The sequence below is a fragment of the Triturus cristatus genome, chromosome 5_2, assembly GCF_964204655.1.
Source record: "Triturus cristatus chromosome 5_2, aTriCri1.1, whole genome shotgun sequence".
Classification (NCBI taxonomy): domain Eukaryota; kingdom Metazoa; phylum Chordata; class Amphibia; order Caudata; family Salamandridae; genus Triturus; species Triturus cristatus.
The window spans coordinates 617,505,457-617,528,317 of NC_140588.1; the positions used below are offsets into that span (position 1 = coordinate 617,505,457).

Here is a 22,861-nt window from a genome sequence, read left to right on the forward strand (position 1 = left end):
TTCTTTTATGCTTGCCGCAACCTATGTTCAAAAGTTGTTTGAAAGGATGCTTTAATTACAGGTGAAAAAAGATACATTTGTTTTTGAGAAACATCTTCCCAGTTTTGTATGTGCATGAACAACCAATAGCAATCTTCTATAGGATGGTGGAATCCGAATTCCTACTTATCAAATTCGAAATTATGTCCATCAATAACATTGTATTTTAATGTTGTATTTTGAGGAAAATTGCATTTTGCTCATGATCACACGATGTTTTATCTTAGGCAGCTTGCACTGTTAGGAAGCGCCTAACTGTATTGTGATAAAAAGAAGATTGAAAACTTCTCCCAGAAGGAATTACTATGCGATAACTCATCTTCATCAATATTTAGGCACTGATATTCCTTTTGCTTCTCATAAACAGGAGACCTCTTAGGAGAAAGGCATGGCTGCCGTTATCCTGGAGAGCATCTTCCTGAAGCGGTCCCAACAGAAGAAGAAGACATCCCCACTCAACTTCAAGAAGAGGCTCTTTGTGCTGACGGAAACTAAGCTCACCTACTATGAATATGATTTTGATCGTGGGGTAAGACTACTGGCATCTGGATTGGTTATGCTTATCACAGGCATGGTGCGTCAGGAGTGCTGCAAAGCTTTTCTTAAGAATACTAAACTTTAGAACTGAATAGGCTTACAAATGGAATCAAACCAGATTTAAGGTGTGTCCATTTGTAATCTCAAACGTAGTCAAGTCGAGTTCCACGATTCATGAGACTTGAGAGGTTAATGGTTATATGCGATGGAGTGGCACAAACATCCCATCCATAAGTAACTGCCTGTTCCGCTTTCTCATATTAACAATATGACCACCTCCTCCCATTCAGGCTTCTGAGCTCTCTACTCCACGAAGTAGCAAGCAGTTCTTGCTCTACCTGCGGCTTTGGACACATTCGACTACACTATAGTCCCTTGGCTTTGCAGACTTTGTCTGAAAGATCACATCCCACTCAAATACTTGTTAGCGTCTCCCATGGATCTATCCTGGGTCATGTTAGTATGTAGCGCAGTGCAGCACACGTGTGTTTGCATGTGTGTGATGTGATTTATGTTGCCTGTGAGTGGTCCAAATCACGGAGGTCTGTGGGTTCCAAGGTGGAAACTCAGGCCTTGGAAAGCATGTGGAGGTGGAGAAATGCCCCAGACAGATTTGTGGATTGATGCATTCCTAAGAGTTGGGTGGGACACACACTGGAGGAAGGGAGGGCCAAGCTCTCCAGTGCACTTCAAAAGGGCAATTTGATTCTGGAAAGGTCAATGGTCAGGGGAGCCCGGGCACATCTCAGGAAGGAGATGGGGCAGAAAAAGGAATTATAAAGAGTAGGTCTGGGGGCTTTTGTAACCTTTTGGTAGGCATATATCAGTGAGATTGACTTTCAGGTTTGATTCACGAGTAACTCCAATGGACTTTGTTGTGGGGCTATCTGGACTGGTGTTGCTCCTGCTGTGAAATACTGCTTTCTGGGTAAAGAACAGGACAGAGGAGTGGACACATTAAAGGAGGCACTCCTCCACAACAAGAACTTCAAAGCATGAGTCTCTAAAGCACATCTGTTAATGAAAATGGATTATAAAACGGAGAGATTGAGTCTTCTAAATTGATAATCATCAAACAGTCAGCCGTGGCTGTACTTTGATGTGGAGAAGCTCAGCAAGATGTCTGCCTTGTGTGACAAGGACTGGGGATTAAGGTCTCCAATTCTCCTACCTCTGTGAGGGGACATAACTCAGGGAAATCAGGACAACCTTCCGTGCAGCATCAGCGCCTGCCTCCCTTTGAGGAGGAGGAGAGTGCTTGGAGGGAATGAGGTCCAGTAGGGGATCCTGGCAAGTGAATCCTCAGAGCCAGGTGTGAGATAATTGCTGTCATACTGATTGGGCCACCCGCCCATGTGCTAAGCATAGTCAGCGACCCTGTATGCCAAAGGTGGTCATCATGAACATATCGCTGCAGCTGCAATGATCGGGCCATCCGCCTGTGTGCTGAGAAAAGTTGGTGACCCTGTTTGACAGAGTGGGCTGCCATGAAGATATTTCTGATGTTGCACCAAATCAGGCCACCCACCTAGATGCTGAGAAAAGTCCACGACCCCTTAAGCCAGAGGGAGTCATCTTGAAGATAACAATGCAGTTGCACTGATTGGGCCATCAGTCCATTAGCTGACCAAAAGTCAGCGGCCCCGTATGCCACAGGGGTTCCCATGAAGAGCAAGGGCCTTCGCCCTGGTGCACCATATGCCACGGGGGAGGGCTGTTGCCGAGTACAGCCTGTCACAATGAAGAGCAGTTGCTGCTGACCTGTGTGCCCAGACCCACGACTGAAGCATTGGAAGCTGAGTGACTGTCCCAACCAGCCAGCGATATCAGAGTAACTTACTGCATCCTCCGAGGCGCACCAGGGATGACTGCGGCCTGGCCTGCAGTGGCGAGACTACTGCTCATCATAGCAGAAGCTTCAATCCATCGCATTTCTGGAGTGCTGAATGCTCCCGGGGTCTGTTTTATCACAACACCAGTGAGAGTGGGTAAGAATTATTGTGGGGCCAGAGAGCCAGGGGGAACTTGCTCTGCCTCATAGCGTTATAACTCTGGAATTCTGAATACAAATCCATTGTTGAACTTCTAAGACTTGGACTCGTTAGTGAGGTATAACCAGAATGTTACCTATCATAGATAGGGAATAACCACTGCCAGCAGAGAGGCCCATAGGACGCAGGGCACTGACCTGACTATGCTAGATTTTACTCAATAACTGAAATATATCTGAACACTGCCAGATACATCAACGGGGGCCCAGGGGAAAATTATTTAGTGACCACTAGGTTCCTCACCCCCTAATTCTACATGTATTATAACTACAAAATGGAAACCTATGGTCTAGCTAGAAAACAAATTGGAGAGAAAATAATAATAAGAGAAATCAAGAAGCACGTGAGTACCACTACTAGTGGAAATGAATCCCATCAGCCACCTGGGTAGCCACCCACATCATCTGGGATCCAGTAACCTTAGCTGTGCCATCAAGATTGAACAAGGCAACAGCTTGGCAGGCAACTAGACTAGAACTCACGGTTCAGGATATAGTATCTGCCGTGTTAAACAAAGGTGTGGTGTGATCGTTAAAGGTGGTGAAAAAGCAGTGCAGTGAAGATTGTGACTATTAAAATCATCTACTGAAACAGATATGAAGCTTTAATGGTTCTGTCTAAGTGATGAAATAAAACCAGTGCAAGAGCTGCTTTGAAAAAATAGCTGCTCACGTCCAGTTGGAAAGAAGGTCTACATGTTTCAGCCTATGGATTATGTGGAAATCCGGCTTTCGTCAGGACCTAGGAGTATTTGCTACTGCTGTGTAATAATGTGAATAATCCCAATTGTGAAAAAACATCAACGTGAAAAAAACACAATAAATGGAAGATATACAACCTACTTTGGTTGTGGATTTAACCATTCAACACTCTTTACTGGTTACTACAGGAGTGTCCATCCATTTCCCGTCACAGTACGGGCATGCTCTCCTCCTCACCAGGCATCCGCTCTGGGCAATGAGGCACCGCTCTGTCCGTCGGTACCTCGGTCTTCTGAGGTACCGACGGACAGAGCGGTGCCTCATTGCCCAGAGCGGATCACATCCTGAGAACTGACGGCAATGGAACTGAACTGTGCACACAGTGACTAAATGCTGTAGTTATGTAGATGTTGAATGTACACCTCCAGTTATAAAACGCTTGCCCACGAAGGTGAGCAATTGTCTTTGCTTTGTGTTGTACTTTATTCAGATGCCTTCTTGTCCCACTGATCATGCCCTGACACAAAGGCTCATTTAACTTATACCATTTATCACAACATTGTGTTTTGTAATTCCACTCAATGCATTTATTGTCCTACATAACAAACGAAAACGTGTTTTGAAGAACCCAATATGTGATTGGAATGTTAAAGACTGCTACCTGTAAGAATAAATATATGAATTCATTAATCCATAGTCGAGGTATGCAGGGTGAGTGTAGTTCTTCTGTCAGTGACTCCAGAGAAGTATCAGGGAGTAAGTCTTTGGAGTAGGCCATTTTGGGTCATGAGGTGGACATTAGGGCTTTCTTGAAGCCCTGGAGGGAGGACAGTGCTCTTCGGTCCTAAGGAAGTACATCCAATCATAAAGTTGGGAGATTCAGTTAAATAAAGGCTTTTAACCAGCTTGGATTGGGTGGCTAGGAAGTGCTTGAACATTTGGTATTCATTAAATATGATCTCTGTTCTCCTTGCCCACAGCCACTTATGCTAACACTGGCTAAAATCAAACCTGCAGCTTTCACATATATAACAAGCATTTGCAATGCAGTAGGTCTAGCTAGCATTACTAAAAGTTTGAGCTATTGGCGTTGCTAACAATAATGCAACACCAATAGCTCAAACTTTCAGTAATGCGAGACCTATTGCATTACAAAGCAATTGTGGCACTTTCGCTTTAGCTTTAAACATTTTAAGCTAAAGCTCCGGTGCCGCGATTGCTTCAAAAGTATAAAGTAATAGAAAAGCTATTTTTTTCTATTTATTTACTTTTGAAGCGGCATCCACGCTTTAGCCAAAGGTATTTAAAGCTAAAGCGCGGGTGCAGCGATTGTAACAGAAGTAAATGAATAAAAAAAATGTTTTTCTATTTCTTTACTTTTGAATCAACCGCGGCACACGCACTTTAGCTTACAATGTTTTAAGCTAAAGCGCGGGTGCCGCTATTGTAAGCAAGGGACACACATAAACAGAAAAAAAGGCATACTGTGTTCAGCACCACAAATAACAAAATAAAAGCGCAGTTGTCATTATTGGAGCCAATGCTTGCTCAATTAATACATTTATTTAAAAAAAAGCATTACAGTCTATTTTCTTGTTGCCGGCAAGAGAAAATTATTTAAGGAAATTAGTCTCTAGGCTGTAATTAAAACATCTAGAGTAAAAACACATGTAACAGGGGGTGTCCTCGTAGGAGGTTACAAGAAGAGAAAAGGCGGTACTAATGAGGGACTACTAAGCCTACTGACCAATGAAAAGCCACCATTTGCAAAGGAAAGTGACAGGAGCCAATTAAAAAGATGGTCGAAAAGTGGGCGGAGCTTCAAGCCCATATCCTGAATATAACATGTCTCGTAGAGTCAGCACAAAATGCTGCATATGCGGGCCCTAAAAATTACACAGTCTAACTCGTTCCGCTTGTGATATTAGTTTATTTATGTAAGGGCAGCAGAACGCTTTACATATAACATATTTACAGCTTACATAGAGAATTCTATTAAAAATATTACAAAATAACAAAAAACATAGAAGCAATATCGAAAGACAAAACGGTGGGTATTTCTTGGATAGTGAAGTGTAGGTTAATGGAGTGTTTTTTCAGTTGTTTATGAAATGTTGGTAGCTCCCAGGTAAGTATAATGTGGTCAGAAATGGAGTTATATAGTCGTGGGGAAAGAGAGGAGAAAGCTTGTTTCGCTTTTCTTGGTTTAGGCTGTTTTGAGGAGGAGTCCGCCTCTCTTCCTGATATTCCATGTTCCACTCGTGCGTTGCTGTTTCACCTTCAAATACAAGGGTAAACGAAGGAGGATATTTTTGGAGGTTATTCGTGCAGTTTTGAATATAAGTTTAGTTTTACTGCAACAAGCCAGAGACCATTACATTCTATACTCTTCCATACCTGATAGGAGATTCTAAAACTGATCCCCGTCATTTAGAACCAGTAAAGACCTGGGTATCTGGGAATACTTTAGTGCCAATAAAAAGCAACAATTAATTTGCCAACGTTTCTCACATATTCTTTTGTTCTTCTTATTGTCTTATAGCGGCAAGGCAGCAAGAAGGGCACAGTTGACATTGATAAAATCACCTGTGTTGAAAAAGTCACTCCAGAGCAAAACCCACCACCAGAGAGACAGATTCTGGTAAGAAAGTAATGACTGAACCTCCTTTTCTAGTATGCTACATTCCACTATACTGCTAGGGCCTATGATTCTTGTAAACGTTCTTAATTATGAGGCATTCTCCCTCATAGCATACTCTGGCACCTTTGTACTGGGACCTGCTTAGCCTTCTTAACACATAATGTGAGAGCCTGTTGTCAGACAAACAACTAAATTTGTCCCTTTAACAAAGCCATTTGTTCCCCCTCTCTCCTAGTGTTTTAATTAAATAAGACTGGGACTTCTCCTACGAGATGTCTTATGAATCTGTCCTTATTAGCTGGTTTGGAGGTCTGTCCCACAGAGTCACCTGGGCAGATGTTCCTGTCTACAACCTAGGATCTTAGCCCCAGTATTATTCACACTTCTTACTCTTACTCTTTTACTAGCATTCAAGACACTTTTATATGTGCCAGAACATCCTTTTGGAAACCTCTTATACAGGAATTTTCTATACAAATCGTTTTCTCCAAATGTTTCCAAATTAATGCCATTTCCAAGTTGTTGAATCCAACCTGGAGAAGTCCTCTCATTTTCAAATTTTGCATGCAGTCCCTCTTTTAATCAGGATCACAGAGATCCCTTAGTTGCTGTTTTCAGGGGCAAAACTTATTTCCTCTTTCTTCATATCCACCCATTCTTATCTCCCTGATGGAGGCTCTCTTAGTTCACTTATCTTTTCTCTTGCAACAATCACTTGTGAGTCCCATGCTTCCCCTTCTTTCTTTTTCACATTATGCCTCTCCACACCCCTACTGCTGCCTGAATCCCTCTTCATCCACCTCCCCGTCAAAAATCTTACCCCTAATTATCTTTACCTGTTATTCCCTTTCCAATCTTCTTCTCCGTTAATCTGTTGTCCATCCCTCCTTCGTAACATCATCCAGACCTTCTTTCTCTCTTCCTGTTGAAATTGATTTGATGATACTTTTATTTTCATATTGCACTTGGGATCCAGGAGCAAATGATGTGCATTTTTTATGAAACACATTTTCTCATAGTTTGATAATTTACCGAAATGGATACATGGGGTCATCAGACTGTTTTGCTTCATAAATAAGGTACACCCAACGTTTAAAAAGGGTGTAGATTTGTGCAGCAGTACCTGCATCATAGACTATGCATGAGTCTTGTGGTGTGATGCAGCACAAAGGCAAGCACTGAGAAACTCTGTTTATGCCTCTTTTGATTATGGCGTGATAGTGGTTTGCTGTCAGAGTCATTCTCTCTCTGCTCTTTTTAGGGCGTAGGAGGCAGACCATTGACTACTATGAATTTGGCACCTAGTTAAAGGCCCCTTGGGGAGAACATCACTTGTAACAACACTGGTTAGTTGCACTTTGATGAGTACCTAACTAAGGTACTGCCTAGGTTGTCACATCGATCGCGGTCAGGTTATAGGCAATTTGATGCAGTCTTCAGCCAATCAATGTACTATTTACATACATGTGTTATGCCGTAGGCCTAGGCTCCAGAAAATTATTAGAGACTTCACCAAAGTTCAAGACGGCCAACTGATAAAAATTTTCAGTCATTCCTAAGCAAGGGATGTTTAAGGTATTCCTCACACATTTTTAGGTCTCGCCTGACCCAGCGCTTGCGCTGGTCTGGTGAGACTTTAAGTAAGGGCTTCAAAAAATGCTACCACCCGCTACAGCTTGCAGTGCATGTGCGCGGGAGCGCTTGAGCAGAGGCGCCATATGGCATTCCTCATGCTCATTAAGCGCATCGCTCGCCGCATGCTTGATCGCGATCACTTTCACTTTCGCTTAGCGCGACAGCCGCGCGCGCACCACTCCGTTTATACTCTGTCTTGTTTATCTTCCATCTTGTGTCCAATGTCCTGTTGCTTGGCTGCGGTGCCATCTCCCTTGACGTGACTTTTCGTTTTGCATCTTTTGGTTATGTCCTGTGATATGTTCCTCGGCATACAGTGTGACTTCACTTTAATAACCCAAGACACCCGTGGAATGCAATATTATAGGGAATTCTTTCACTGTGCTGATGGCAGGTTTCCCGCCATAAATGAATTTTGGAAACAAAAAACACCGAAAGCTCACATGTCCGCATCTGTAAAATCGTAGGGCACAAGTTACTCTCAGGCAGCTTTTGTATTCGTTTTTAGGTTCCAACTGTATGACAGTGCAAGCTGTCTGCTGATAAAAGACCTATTATGCATTTACAGTGAGCTTAGAACCCATCATTTGCTTTCCACTGTTTGGCTTTATTGTCACTCACATTAACTTCCTTTTTATTCATTGCCTTGTTTGGGCTTCACATCTTCTTATGTGTTTGTCCCAACTCTGGTGCATAGCCTCTTCAGATGTGTCCTTGTGTTGCTCACTTTTTGGAAATTACACTTCCCTTTTTTATACACTCCATGAGGGTGTATGTATTTTCCATCTCTCTCTCTCTCTCGTATGCTTCTTTCCTCTTCCTCTGCAACACTCTGGGTTGCTATCTCCCATCCTTTTGCTTCTCCCTTGCCTCCTTCATGTTACTCTCGCCCTTAGCTTCTACTGCCCCACCTTACTTTCTGGCATGCGTGCTTTTTTCCTGAGTGCTGCTTTTCCCCCTCCCCCACCCTCTTCCCATGGATGCCCTCTCCCAGCCTCCCACCACTGCCAAATAGTTCCACCCAGGCTCTTATTTGAATTTTTTTTTGTGGAGGACAGACAGCGAATTTCTGCCTTCTCATCTTTCTTAAAAGCACTTTCGCACTACTTTTTTTTCAAGCCGCTTAATCATGCTTCTTTTTTCTTATATATTTATATTTTTTTCCATGCTGCCCAGTTTCTTACCTATTCTGTACAGCTTAGCTGAAAGGCAGCAGCAAAGCCTATCATTCCAAAAGGCTATTGGCTTTGCTAATGCTGGTTTTACTGGTACCTCTCCAGACATTGTTTGTTGTGTAAGTCCGTCTCTATTTAAACAAGCATTGGCATAGCCAATAGGTCTCGCCTTTGGGACCTTATAAGTGTTTAGCCATGCAATAGTTGATTTTGTTGCACCAAGGATATTGTGCTGTATAACTAAACACTTATAAGGTCCCAAAGGCGTATGCCAATGCTTGTTCTCGCTGCTATTCATCACCTTCCCCAGTTGCTCCAAGTTATGTTGCCTCCGAAGACCGCCTTTGCATCTGTTGGGTGCCTGTCTTGCACTGCCTGTTCTCTCTGTGGCTCTGCTTCAAAGCAGTCTGCAGTAACGATGAATAAACTCTTGCTCTCCCGTCAAAAGAATGCAATGTTGAGATGATTTGTGACCGCCGCATTCTTGTCGCGATAATCTCTAAGTGCAGCATCTAGGAGTGAGCATGTGTTTTAGAGATCCACGTTCACACCGGGAATACTGAGGATACAGGCACCTGCTTGGCAGGTGGAATGGGTTGGCATGGCTTGGCATAGGACATTGTAAGAGGTGGTAGAATGGCACAACTTTCTCTATTGCTTTCTGTTTTGTGTGTATTCAGGTGATGTTCGGTAGCATTAGCTCATCGTGTTCTGGGCCGGAGGAATTTCGCTCCTCGTTACATTCTCTGTTATTCCTTTTCGCTGGTTCCTTTATTTCTGGTCTCTGATCCAGATACGGAGAGCCAGTCATAAGGGACAGAGGGACTTGGTGGGCTAGCATCTGTCCCCTGACACAGTGAAGGCCTTCTGGCACTTAGTGTGTGGTGCAAAAGCATCGGATGATGGCTGTGGAGGTAAATGTTGGCTCAAGATACCTCTGATGTCCAGCAGTCTACCTCAAGGGCACAGAACTGTGCCTGCTGTAGGGGAACTACCGCCTGATTTTTAAAACTAGACTGTGAATCTTGTTGGTAAAAAGGTTGATGAATAACACAGAGCGGTTTGAATTCAATGCAGCGTCCCACAGAGATCCAACACAGTGCCCTGAGCCTGGGAAAGAGGAGCTTTGCTTCATTTGTAAAAGAATGAGTGCTGGGGCCCACAGCTCTACACAGAAGCTCTCAGCAGGCACTTTTGCATGTAGGCACATCGAATACCAAGGCTGTACAGTCTGGAATCTCCCTCATGCATCTTTAACATGCTACCAGACACTTCCTGCTCCTTTATCTCACACATCAAGGTTCCTGTTTCTTCAATTTGTGAGGGTTTTTCATCTTTCTTTACCTCCTTGTTCCCCTTTATGTGTTTTCTCCTCTCTCTTGCTCTCGGAAAATGTCAGATGGGGAAAAATAAGTGCCAGTCTCCAAAAATGAGTGCCCTGGGCCCTACTGTCAACCATCAGCTCAAATTAAGCACTGGAGGAGCTTACCGTGGCTAACACTTTAAGAGTGTCAGCCATTGGAAGACTGGGGCCTAGTTTATTACCCTTGCCACATGAATTCCGTTACCTTAATCAGAGTTTGTGGCAGTAAAACTTTCATTTCTCTCACAGAGAGCTCCTGCGGAAGACTTGTTCGAGTCACATCAAGTACTGCAAGTGGCTAGGCACCTAACCCGTGAGACTGGTTTTAGTTCAGGCATCATGTTTAAAGCGAGGATTGCTGATCAGTTTGAATCATTCATTCTAGCCTGTGCCCGCTGGACTTACGGAAGTACTGTTGACAAAGAAAGAGGGACTGGGGCTTTTCAAGGTCCAACACATGGGCCCTACAGTAATGAGAACAAAGAGTGAACTGTTCCTAAGTTGGGGATCTAGGTCAAGAGGGTGGTTAGCAGAAGGTGCTCATTTTAGGAGCAAGGGCCCTCGCAACCCTCGGGGCTGTCATGCTTCATCATCGGGCAACTCCTCATTGGGCCAGCGCGGCACAGCCCAAAGGGCCCCTCAAAGGCACCGGCAAGGCCCAGGGTCGGTCGGCAGCCCCTTCGCGCTCTAATATGCATTGACGGTACGCTTATTAGCGCACCCATTGTTCGGTCCGATTGGGGCCGTTCATTCCCAATTTCCTGGGACTACCCCTAGGAGATGTTCTGAATGTCTATGTAAAGTATACTGGGTACATTCTGAATGTCCTTGTTAAACACACAGGGCATGGTGCATATACTCTCTTTTAACCCATCCCTGTGAGGATTAGAATTAGGTCTTCTTGGTCCTGATGAAATACCAAGATCTGCTAGGGACTGTAACAGGCATGAAACATGTTGACCCTTTGAATCACGTTAATTGCAGCTAAATATACCATTATATCTTTTTATTGTCTAACCATGTTTTTATCCTTGACAAAGGGACCCTAGTATTAAAACGTATTTCTAGTTTGGATCCCTTTAGCCATTTTTAACACACTTCCTCCTCACCCATTCTACTCACAATTTACCACCCGCTTATGCAACGCACATGGGCAAAAAAGAGAAGATCTCTGGCAAAGAGCCCCCTCGAGGGGCCCGTTGGTCATTGCAGCGGTGGCCAAACGAGGAGCTGCCCGATGTTGAAGCATGACACCCCATGTGATGTGTGAGGGTCCTTGTTCCTAAAAGGAGAAGTCCCCTCCGTTAACCACCCACTTGACCCCGATCCCCACCTAGGAACAGTACACTCTTTGTTCTCACGGCTTGCATATTGGACCAGACAAATTGTTCTTAGCGAAAAATATTTTTGACAATGTCTTTGTTTTATTTTATTTCAGCCAAGGGCTGATGAAGATGAGACAGAGCAGCGTTCTAAGATTGAACGTTTTCCTTACCCTTTTCAGGTGAGTTCTATGGATTATACATTCAAAATAGTACATTGATAAAACCAACTAATCTTTGGTGAATACTGTTTAGCACCATATACTTAATTAAATGAATTTGCGTTTAACACAACCCTTAAGAGATTGTTTGAAACTAGGAGCTGGATGGAGTGGCATGGTTAGGGGGAAGTTTTTTGGAAAGATGAAATTTGTTTTAGCTTCAGTTTTATCTTCATCTGTTGTCAAGGAGCTCCATGGAGCTGCTTGGCTAGGCTGAAAGATGGTCCCCTCACCTTCCGGCCCTCTCCCCTTTCATTAACTCAGACACTCACAGAGAAAGCAGTTTTTCTCAAATTATTTTTTTCATATTTAATTCATCTGTGTGCATTGAGGTGTCCCTAATTATATACCAACTATTTATTTTATTATCTTCTGGCTGTTGACTGTGCATTTGCACAGTCCAGTTCCAGAGAAGGCTCTCTGTCATATGTACATTGTACTCCATTTTGAAAACTCCACTGGGCACCCTAAGTGCACTGTGGGCTTCTGTGTGATTGACTTGGTATATTTAACATTGAAAGTATATGTGTGAAGAATGTAGTCATTGTGAAGTGTTTTTATGGCTGTGATTTACCAGCAGGATATGCAAAATCATAGATTAGATTAGATCAAATAAAATCTCAGCTGGGCCCAAAGAGCAAACGATTGCGCAATTAATGTGGACGATGGGCATGCTGGGAGACTGTATGTGTTTATCGAGCTGCCATGAAGGGTGCAGGTTACCGCCTCTTCTCCACACCAACTGACTCCCAACCGTCAGTGCTCCAGATCAACATCCTAGAAGAGTAGTGAGCCATGGCCACGCATCATGGCATGTAGGAGAGATGTACATTACTAATCATACCTACAGCATACTACTAATTGCTTTCTACAGGAAAAGTTTGCATTTTTTAGATCTCGCTTACAGGCAGGTTTAACAGTCTGGTGAGAGCTATTGCATTCACACAACACACACCGCACAACTCATAACACACAACATGTGCATACATACAGATACAGAAAGGGGCTTTTGGACACCGCTTTAACCATTGGCTACTGTAGTTCAGATGGCTTTCAGAACTGGCTAACAGGGCTGTCTATCATCGTTGGCATCAGCCCATGATATTTTACGTCAATAAACACCTTAGGAAGGGAGTCCAAATGTTGACTGAAAGCTTAGTGGGACATTCTGATTTTCATTACTGTTTTGATATGTGTTAGGGAACGTAGTTTTCATGATTTGATTACTCATAGTATGATGACCCACGTGCAGTAGTTGTCTTTATGTATGTCTCTATCCATCTTTAGGTGCTATAATGTTTACAAGGCAGCTGCCGTTGTCCCTTACTTTACTGACTGGCACATATACTGTATTTTGACACTGCTATAGTGCTTTAAACCCATCATAAGATCACAACACGCTCACTTATGGTTGTTTTCTGCAATTCTAGGCACGTTACATCTCTAGTAAGATAAGAGTGGGGACCAACTGGGAAAGCACTCTATCCAATGTGAGTCCCAAAAGGGACTCTACTTCAAACTTACAGATAATAGAAGACCCCAGATTCGAGTGCACCATTTTTTATAAAGCTTGCCAAACAGCATTAGCGGTGTCTCATGTCGGTGATCCAAGCTGTGTGAAATCAGTGTTTCCTCTCGTCAGTGATACCCAAAGTACGGCCCGGCCTTCCTGGCTTTTACATGCGGCCCCCTGGTCAACAGCAGCACCTGGCTGCTGACTCCACTCTGCGCTACCATTAGAGAGATGCGAAATACAGGTCAATTGATGTTAAAGAAAGGAAGTAACTAGAGTGCCCTGCAACGCTCAACTCTTGGAAAACCTTCATTGTCAAAGATATCTTGCAACAAATGTATAAAAATATGATAAAGTCCTTTCATAATTCAATAAGTGTATTTCATTAACATGAAGAACCTTTAGACGTTAGCACAGCAGATTTTGACAGTGCATTGAGAAACATACTTTTAAAAGTGATAGTTATCAAACATGAATTTAGGAAGAGTTATGCTTCTTCCCACCCTGCCGACAAAGGCAATTGTGATATGCCCCCTTTGGTTGGCCTGGGTTGCTGTTCTAAATGAACAACATTACAGTTTGTTTTTTTCTTTAATGATTTTTATTGATTTTCAACAGTTCAAAGAAAAACATTATGGCAATGATGTTATGCACAGTATTACATACTCGGTTACAATAGCAGCCTTGGAGGGCTGTCAAGCTAAAATTATAACATTTATCATGGAACAGCCATGTCATGCTATGCTGCAGTTCTATAGTTTCTAACATTATCAGTGGATAGTGTCCGTTGCTTTCCTTACATGTCTGCTGTGTATCATTGTTGTGTGCCCAACCGCGCCAAATCGGGTTTATAGACGGGTGTCTTAGTTGACGATGCTAAGTAGGGAGGTCTACACTCTTTGCAGTTATATCAAGTTACGCTTTTACTAACCCTGGGTTCTCGAGTATGATCAGTGTACATACATATTATATTGAGAGCACCATGATATGTCACTCCAGAGATGTAGTTCCTTGGGGTGTCTCACGACTAATTTTGGTTTGTGGCGTTCAACTTTGATTCCATGGTGAATAAATATTCTTTAACCAATGTTAGAGGCAACGGAAAATTTCCAAACCTATTCACATTGCACAACTAGTAGTCCCGAAGGTTTCAATCAAAATACTATGGTAGTTTTCAACTCATTTGTTGGACCTGTCAGCCTTAGGGTGGTCTCCCCCTACATTTTTGCCCTTTTGCCTCCTATTTTTACCATACCATTTTGTTGGACTTGGGTGCCTCACCACTGCTAAACAGTGCTGAGGTGCAGGTGCTCTCCCCTAAAGCATTGTGACACTGGCATATCTGCCACAAGCCCCTGCTACTGCAGTGTGTCTTAACCCTCCATAGGCTAACATTGGGAACCTCCCTTCTGGGATAATTTCTGATCGGGACCTAATAAGTCTGTCATGTTTGGTCTCATTAGAATCGGGGCGGGGAACCCTTTCCAATGATATATGGGGTTTGGGCTAGAACCCTAGAATTCTCCCTTTTAGAAAGTAGATATTTCTTTGCCTACACAGGACCAACTGGACTGTGTAGCGCTGTGAGGGAAAGCGCTGCTTCACCTAAGGATCACCGCCGCCCGGGGCCTGACTGCGCTGTGCAGTGTCGTGTAGCGCTGTGAAGACAAGCGCTGTTTCACCCAAGAATCACCGCTGCCGGTGTGCACTTGCTGAGAGCGCTGTGGGGCGAGGTGTTGTCCAGCAACGGATGCGTCACCAGGAGAGGCGCGCCGGAGCCGGAAAGCTGCTCCGATTCACTGAGGCTGCTCCGTTCCCCAAGAGGCATCGCCAGGAAGGGAAGCCACACCGGACAAGGGAGCGCATCGGAGCAGACTGCAGTTCCTGACCAGCCCCCAGGTAACTGGCACTTGAACTCACGCTGCCGCTTGGGTGTGACTGGACTGGCTGGAGGGGAATCGCCGAGCTAACGACTGTGACGCTGGGAGCCGGGCTCTGGGAGGGCCTCACTCTTGTTGCACCACCACGCTTCACACAAGGGGAGTACCCTGAGGGAAGGCTTCCCTGAGTTATAACGCGCATCAAGGGGAGCGTGGCCATATTATACTGGGCACGGGAAATCCACCAAGGCAGCGTTTCAGTTGATTTAACAGTCGGAATTCAGCAACATCATTTCGGCCGGTGGGAGGTCCTGTGCACTGGGGGAATCGAGCCCAAGCTCAAGCGCCTCATTAACCTCCACTCACGACCCGTGGCACTTCCCCTGTATATTCTGAGACTAGGGGCATTTCTCCCCACACGCTAGAGACCGATCTGGCAGTTGCTTGAGTATTGTCCCCTAAAAGAAACTGACAGAACTTGCAGGATTATTGCCTCTTGCTAAGAACACTACCAACAGACTCATTGCCCCTGCGAGATTGACCCCCAAAGATACTGACAGCAAAATAGTACCAGTTCAGAGCTCATGATTCCTGTGGAATGTTATTTTTATTGTTGATCGTGCCTGAAATATAGATAAAGATTTTCATATTTTTACAAACACTGGTGTAGTGTCTATTTTTGGTGTTTTACTGTGTTACGGTGGGAGGGTGTTGCACAAGTACTTTACACAGTGCCTCCTGAGCTAAGCCTACCTGCTCTGTGCCAAGCTACCAAAGGGTGGTCTGGGGTACTTTGAGACACACTCTGACGGAACCAGTGGTCCCTACTTGGGCTAGGGTACAGACCCCTGCCAACTAGAGACCCCTTTTCTAACATAATTTCAATTAAAAAATTACACTTTTACACCCAAAACATTTTTAGAAATATTTCTTATTGGGTTAATGTTTTCAGAATTTTCAGTAAATTTAAGGAGGAACAAAGTAAGTATGCAAGAAGTAAATTTAACATCCATAAAATCTGATGGTACAATCTTTGTACATTTGAAACAAAACCATAACGTCACATGTTGCCCAAAATGTTAAAATACAATTTCACGATAGAAACAAATGCATTTTGGGTTAAGAAACCCTTCATCAGGGGAAATATTTATGCCTTTAGCATTCAATAACATGGTCTTCGGTTGCCTCCTGCCGGAACAAAAATAAGCATACAAAATGTGAAACAACAACATCATCTCAATGACAACAAATTCTATATCTGTGTCTGCATACACTGTGACATTCAGTGTGCAACTTAAATAGATGTCAAACAAAACGTGTGTAGGAACAGAACCATGTCCCAGGATTTCATTGTGATTTAATAGTTCCACTACTAAAGAAGTCACGCATGCATGTTCCCCGAGCATCAGATGTTAGACTGGCCAAAAGAAAAAAGTGCATGCGAGCAGAATGGAAAACGTAAAAGAACAGGGTGAAGTATAGTGAGATCGATAGCAAACATAAACAAGCATTGGCATAGCCAATAGGTCTCGCTTTTCGGCCATTTTAAGTATTTAGTTTTGCAGCACAATATCCTTAGGGCAACAACATCAACTGTTGCATTGCTAAACCGTGTACCTTATAAGTGTTTAGCCATGCAACAGTTGCTGTTGTTGCACCAAGAATATTGTGAACCATAACTAAAAAATTATAAGGACCCAAAAGCGAGACCTATTGGCAATGCCAATGCTTGTTGGTGATGCTGTACTGCATCTGCAAAAATCATTTTGTGCAAAAGCTGTGCAACAATCGCTAAAACAAAAAGAAAAGGAAAAGGCTCGATGACAGCTGCTGTTGACACATGCATCATTGGTATGAATGTCAGCAAGTGTTAGCATGTGTTTATCTGCCTATGAAATGACGTGGGAGCTATTTGTTTTTAATTTACTGATGCAAGATGGAACAATACATTAAAAAAAGGAAATTGAAGTAGCGCAAAATAGTTTTTTGTTAGGTTGAGTGGCAGATGGCAATTTGTGGCTGCGTTCCCACCACAAAATAGACAAACCATGAAGTTAACCGCGGGGCCAAAGTGAAAGTGATCGCGGGGGAAAAATGCTACCGCCGGCCACAGCTTGTAATGCATGTGCGCGAGTGGTGCGTGCACAGCAGTAATCACTGCATATGGCGCCTCTGCTCAAGCGCGCGCCCACGCACATGCACTGCAAGCTGTGGCTGGCGGTAGCATTTTTTGAAGCCCTTACTTTTAAGTCTCGCCAGACCAGCGCTTGCGCTGGTCTGGCGAGACATAAAAATTAACCATGGAACCGAATGCAGAATCAGAATCTACAAAACGTGAGCTCACGCATTTAAAGTCCAGCTCTTACCAATGGTAAATACGAGCAATATTCCAGAGCTGAAAAACAGATTACCATGGCGGCCGTAAAATGAATATAAACAATGTATCACGCTAACACAATCATCACTTAGTGTGAACCCAGGATAAGATTCTTACCCGAAGAGTATTACTACAAAGTCAAGCCTGTAAAGAAGACAATGAAACTAGAATTATAAAAACGCTCCAATGCCAGATGGATATTTCGTGCTGGTTAGCGCAATTGTCTAAACTCACCGGCATGTGACGAGCAAAGCGTTCGACCTCACGTGACCCCGTGCTGACATTGGTGGGAGGGAGCGTCCTATGCCAGTTTAAATGTGCTCTGTGATTGACAGGGGAGAGCAGGATTCAAACGCAAACAAACTTTATTGGCACACTAAGCAGAGGTGCGTCTAAGCGTGCCTGTGCTCACTGGAGTAGTGAACAAGCGGAATCCTCATCATGATTACAAGGATTCAAATATGACGCGAAGGTGAACATGAATGAAAATAAAAAAAAATAAAAAAAATTAATAATACAAGTCACGACGTGATTGTGTGTTAGAAGATGGATAATGAGATTCCTGGGTGTTAAAACATAAATATATGTGTGGTAATATTACCAGTGGGTTCAGAGACAGATGCACAATGATATAGACAATATGCATGAACATCAACTAGTACAAACAGTTTATAAAAAACATAACATTTCATAGTGCTCATTGAGACCTTTCGGGATGATTGTCCCGAGATGTTTAATCCAGAACGTTTCCCTACGTGCTAGTAAGGTGTGAAAATCCATACCTATTGGTGTGGGAATTTTTTCTAAGATTGTAAAGCTGAGTTGTGGGATGGTGTGACACATGTTTATCCAATGTGCGGCTAGACTTGAGTTGCTATTTTTCGTGCGTATCATGCTTTTGTGTTCTACAATTCTCATTTTATTTTTTGGTATGTTCTGCCCACGTATGTTGAGCCGCAAGGGCATTGGATTGCGTATATTACACCTTCAGTATTACAATCCGATGTATGCTTCAGAGTGATCTTTTTCCCAGTGTGAAGGTGTGAGAACGTGTTGCCCGTGATTACCTTCCCACATTGCCCACAGGTCCAGCATTTACTCATTCCTTTGTATGTCTGTTGTTTTGTTCTGGGAGCCCTTTTCAAAAGTTCTTTCAAATTTTTTGATCGTGTGTAAGCACACAGGGGTTTTTCCTGAAACACCAATTTGAAATCCATTTCCTGTTCCAAAATTTCCCATTGTCTCAGAATTATCTTTTTAATTTTGGAAGCCTGATGGGAGTGTTTTAACACAATCACCTCACGTTTATTGCTGGTTTGAGGCGTTTTGGCAAGTAAATCTTCACGTTTCTTCTTGGACACTAAGTCTATAGCCGATTTCAGGAGTTCAGGAGGGTATCCGCGAGCTCGGAATCTTTCAGATCGTGCCCTGATGAGTTCTTCCATCTGAGATATATTGGATTAGATTCTTTTGATTTGAATGAACTGTGAAACTGGTAGATGACGAATGAGCGATAAAGGATGTGAACTAGTGAAATGTAGGGTATTATTTCTGTCGGTAGGTTTTCTGTACACCGATGTTTGTAAGCCGTTCTCAGTTTTTTTTATCACCACATCCCAAAAATTGATAGTGTCAGGATGGATATTATAGGTATAAATATTCTTGCCATTGCATAGGATTAGTCGAAGGGGGCGCTCGCGTGTCATTGGGCAATTGGATCTCGCGTTCTGCTACTAACACTCTGCGAAGGTCTAAAAGCTATGCTTGCATGCTAGGGCCCGCAGATGACTTCCAAGACATGGCTAGTTTCAGTTTAGCCAGGCCTAGTGCCAGATCTAAGAATTTGTTAAGGTTTTTGTGTTGTGCATTGCTTTTCATGATACTTCAGTTAGTGTCTCAGCTGCGCTATTTCAAAACGACCTAAGTTGAGGGCATGTCCAGACCATATGGGGGTATGTGTCATCTGCGGCTAGACACCAAGGGCAGATGTTGTTGGAGGTAGGGTACATGCTTTCTAGTCTGTGTGGTGTTAGGTACATGTGTTGAAGGAAAGTGAATTGCGTGTATTTCAGTCTAGCATTTGTGGATATAATTTTAGGATACCCTATGCATTGTGTCCACTGCTTATCAGTGACCCTGATTGACAATGCTGAATCCCAGTATTCACGCAGTGGTGCCAGCAGGGGGCGTCGGGTCGGGTCTGAGAGAGTTATATATCGCTGTGATCGCTTCCCTGCCCCTTCCATGTGTTAGCAATGTTTGTAGTACCATGGATGTGGTGGGTTTGGGCACTCATTCCCCCATATCCGGAGGAGTGGCTGTGTCAGTGTTGCGTAGAGTAAATTAATAACATTATAGTTTATTAAATCAAACACAGGAAAAGGTTTTGTACAGTGCATGTATTTTGAGATCCTCTTGTACGTGATGAGAAGAAAAAGGAGGGGAAGTAACATAAAACAATTGCCAAGGATCACGCAATTTGGTCAAGTAGGGAAGCTGAGCTTGATCCCAGGTTTTCTAGTTTTTCATTGTGCAATTCTGCCACTAAATGTACATGCTTTGCTTCCCTTACACACCCCTATCCACCCCCACCCATTACCCTGCTTGCTTTGACCGTTTAAATCAATGTGGCCCTCGGTCACCCCACAGACCAAACGTTTTGGCCCCTGGAAAAAAGTTTGCGAGTCCCATGCTGTAGCTAATTAACAAATAAAAATACAGATGAAGTTTACAACTGTCTGATATTTGCACATTCGAAATATGCAAGCACAGTACTGTTAGACAATATGCTTGCTCCAGTAAACTGTGCGCTAACTGAGGACCACAGGTGCAAACTTTGACAAGCTGATTAAGCGCTGTTGTTGATATAAGTTAAAAACTGTATTTTTGTCTTTGGATCGCCTTCTTTATACACTATCTCCCTCTTTAATAGATTTAATAATTTGTCTCATTATGTCAGTCTAGATGTGGTCATGGAATATATGGTGTCACTATCTTCCCATCAGACAGCATTCCAGAAGCCATCCCAAACTGAAAAACACAATATTAAAAAAAAGCACTGCATCTACCATAATGTAAACATTCATCAGATACTTTCATAAAAATTCAAGACAATAGGGCCTGATTATGAGTAGGGCGGTCCCAAGACTGTCATATTTGCAGTGGCGGTCCAACCATCGCGTCCTCCGTGGTCCAACTGCCCAATTAGTACCATAGTGGTTGGACAGTCATTAGACTGCCGCTACTACCAGGAATTTGGATCCCGCGAATGCTCTGGTGGCGGTGCTGATGCTGGCACCGCCATGCAGATCATGACCTTCCTTTCCACCGACCTTTTCATGGCAGGGACCCTGTCATGAAAAGGTTGTCAGAAAGAAGGTTAAGGGGTCCCAAATAGGGCCCTAGGGCGATTCTGCCGAGTAAGGGTAGCAGCTGGGGGCACATGTTGTGCCCCCATGCTTCCACTGTTGTGCACGCACTGTGCGCCATGCACGACTTGGTGGATGGCAACAGTGTGTGCAGAACAGTGGAGGTGCTGCAGTGTGGTGGCATTGCCAGCAGGCTCTGTATACGAGCTGAAGCATGCCGCCGCCGCAAGACCGCTGCTGGCACACCACCAGCCCGGTGGTAAAGTCAAAATCCGGTAGTTGGGATTTCGCCGGCTTGGCAGTGTTCTCCTGACCGCCGATGCTGCTGCTTGACGGTTCGACCACCAAGGTCGTAATCAGGCTTATAGTGTGTTGTGAACGAGTCTAGGAAACAACTTATTTGATTGAATTGTAAAACGTACTCTCATTATGAACCGTGAATGAGGTGTTCAACACCTTTCTAACTTATTAGCTATGCTAATGTTTATTTATTTTTTATTCTAGTTACCAAGTCACTTGCTTCTTTTTTTGCAAGGCCATGTGCTATATATATTTTTTAGATCTCAGCTATCGTGGGCTGCGCACATGCGCAGTCTCGCTGGCGAGATTTAATATTTTTAGGTATATTCTGTAAGGGGCTTTAAGCCCCGCCCCTCTTTTCCATTAGCTGGCGTCACCGTTTATGCTAAATGGTGGCCAGCCATTGGAAAAGAGGTTGTTGTAACTTTTTGAGCCGTCCCATTTGGACGGCCTCGCCTGCTTTCCTTCTGAAGTAAAAGGTTTCTTATCTTTATGGGGCCAAACACATGGCCACATAAGGATAAGAAACCTTTTACTTCAGAAGGAAAGCAGGCGAGGCCGTCAAAGTGGGGCGGGCAAAAAAGCCAAAAGTCTACGTCATGGTGAGCGCTTGTTTTAAAGCTGTTGTTTATTTATTCTCTTCTCCTTCTCGAATGATCGTACAATGTCCTGTGCAACCGAAGGGCTTGCTATTTAAAAACCCCACTAGTAAAGCAGCCGCCTCAGTGAATGCTTTCTAATGTAAACATGTTTATTGCAAACGTGCGGCAGCCAAGTTTAGACACCTGCATTTGATTTTATTTAATTTTGTGGCATCTGCTTGCATTACACAAAGAGAAGCAAGAAAGCCCCGCCTGTTGGGTTTGTCAATGCTTTATACGTTTGTGATTTTAAGGGCGCACAACTGAGTGAGAGCTGTAGGGGCACATGAGCTGTGTGCCCCCCCTCTCTCCCTCACACTGGACAGAGCGCACGTCTATGAGGCTGGCAGGACAAGCGCTGTCTGCTCCTGCTTCTTGGTACTACATTTGCAGTTTTCTATAGCGCGACCTCGGCCTGAGGGTATCGGAGCGCTTTACATGAGCACCAGTTGTGTTACACGAGGACACATTCATCTTTGCTCGGCAGGGGGGGAATAGGTGATTTGGCCAGAATCACAGGATGTTTAGAGACTCGAACCTACCTGATCCTCTGCTCCGAAGTCATCCACTCTGGGTGTTAGGCCACATCCTCCCCAGGTGCCTGTGCGGCTGAACTCTGCTGCCACGAGGCACTCTCTTGCACCAGGATGCAGAAACCACTGCAGACCAGGCGTTAACCAAGCGATGAGGGCAAGAACAGGTGCTATGGGCATAAGAGCACTGTCCGGCGCCCCTGCCACTGCCCACCCTTGAAGAATAGAGTGAGTGCCCCCCCCACCCCCCTGGTGACGGTCCCTGGAGATGGAGGGCAGAGGTCAGGGCTGCAGAGCGCCTCCTGCTGGGACACGTTACAAACTGGACAGAGTGCACGTCTATGAGGCTAGCAGGACAAGCGCTGTCTGCTCCTGCTTCTTGGCGCTACATTTGCAGTTTTCTATTGCGCGACCTCGGCCCAAGGGTATCGGACCGATTTACATGAGCACCAGTTGTGTTACATGAGGACACATTCATCTTTGCTCAGCAGGGGGGGAATAGGTGATATGGCCAGAATCACAGGATGTTTAGAGTCATTGCCGAGACTCGAACCTACCCGATCC

At 44.1% G+C, this 22,861-nt stretch overlaps 1 protein-coding gene across 2 annotated transcripts in view; it reads left to right on the forward strand.

Annotated features, from left to right (window-relative positions):
• The window catches only part of BTK (Bruton tyrosine kinase), a 555,678-nt gene that overhangs the window by 255,332 nt on the left and 277,485 nt on the right, over nt 1-22,861 (forward strand). For both annotated transcript variants that reach the window (XM_085607704.1, XM_085607705.1), the window contains exons 2-4: nt 407-568; nt 5,871-5,969; nt 11,581-11,646. In XM_085607704.1, coding sequence (XP_085463830.1) covers nt 428-568; nt 5,871-5,969; nt 11,581-11,646 — 306 coding nt within the window. In that variant the 5' untranslated portion in view covers nt 407-427. The remainder of the gene's footprint in view (nt 1-406; nt 569-5,870; nt 5,970-11,580; nt 11,647-22,861) is intronic.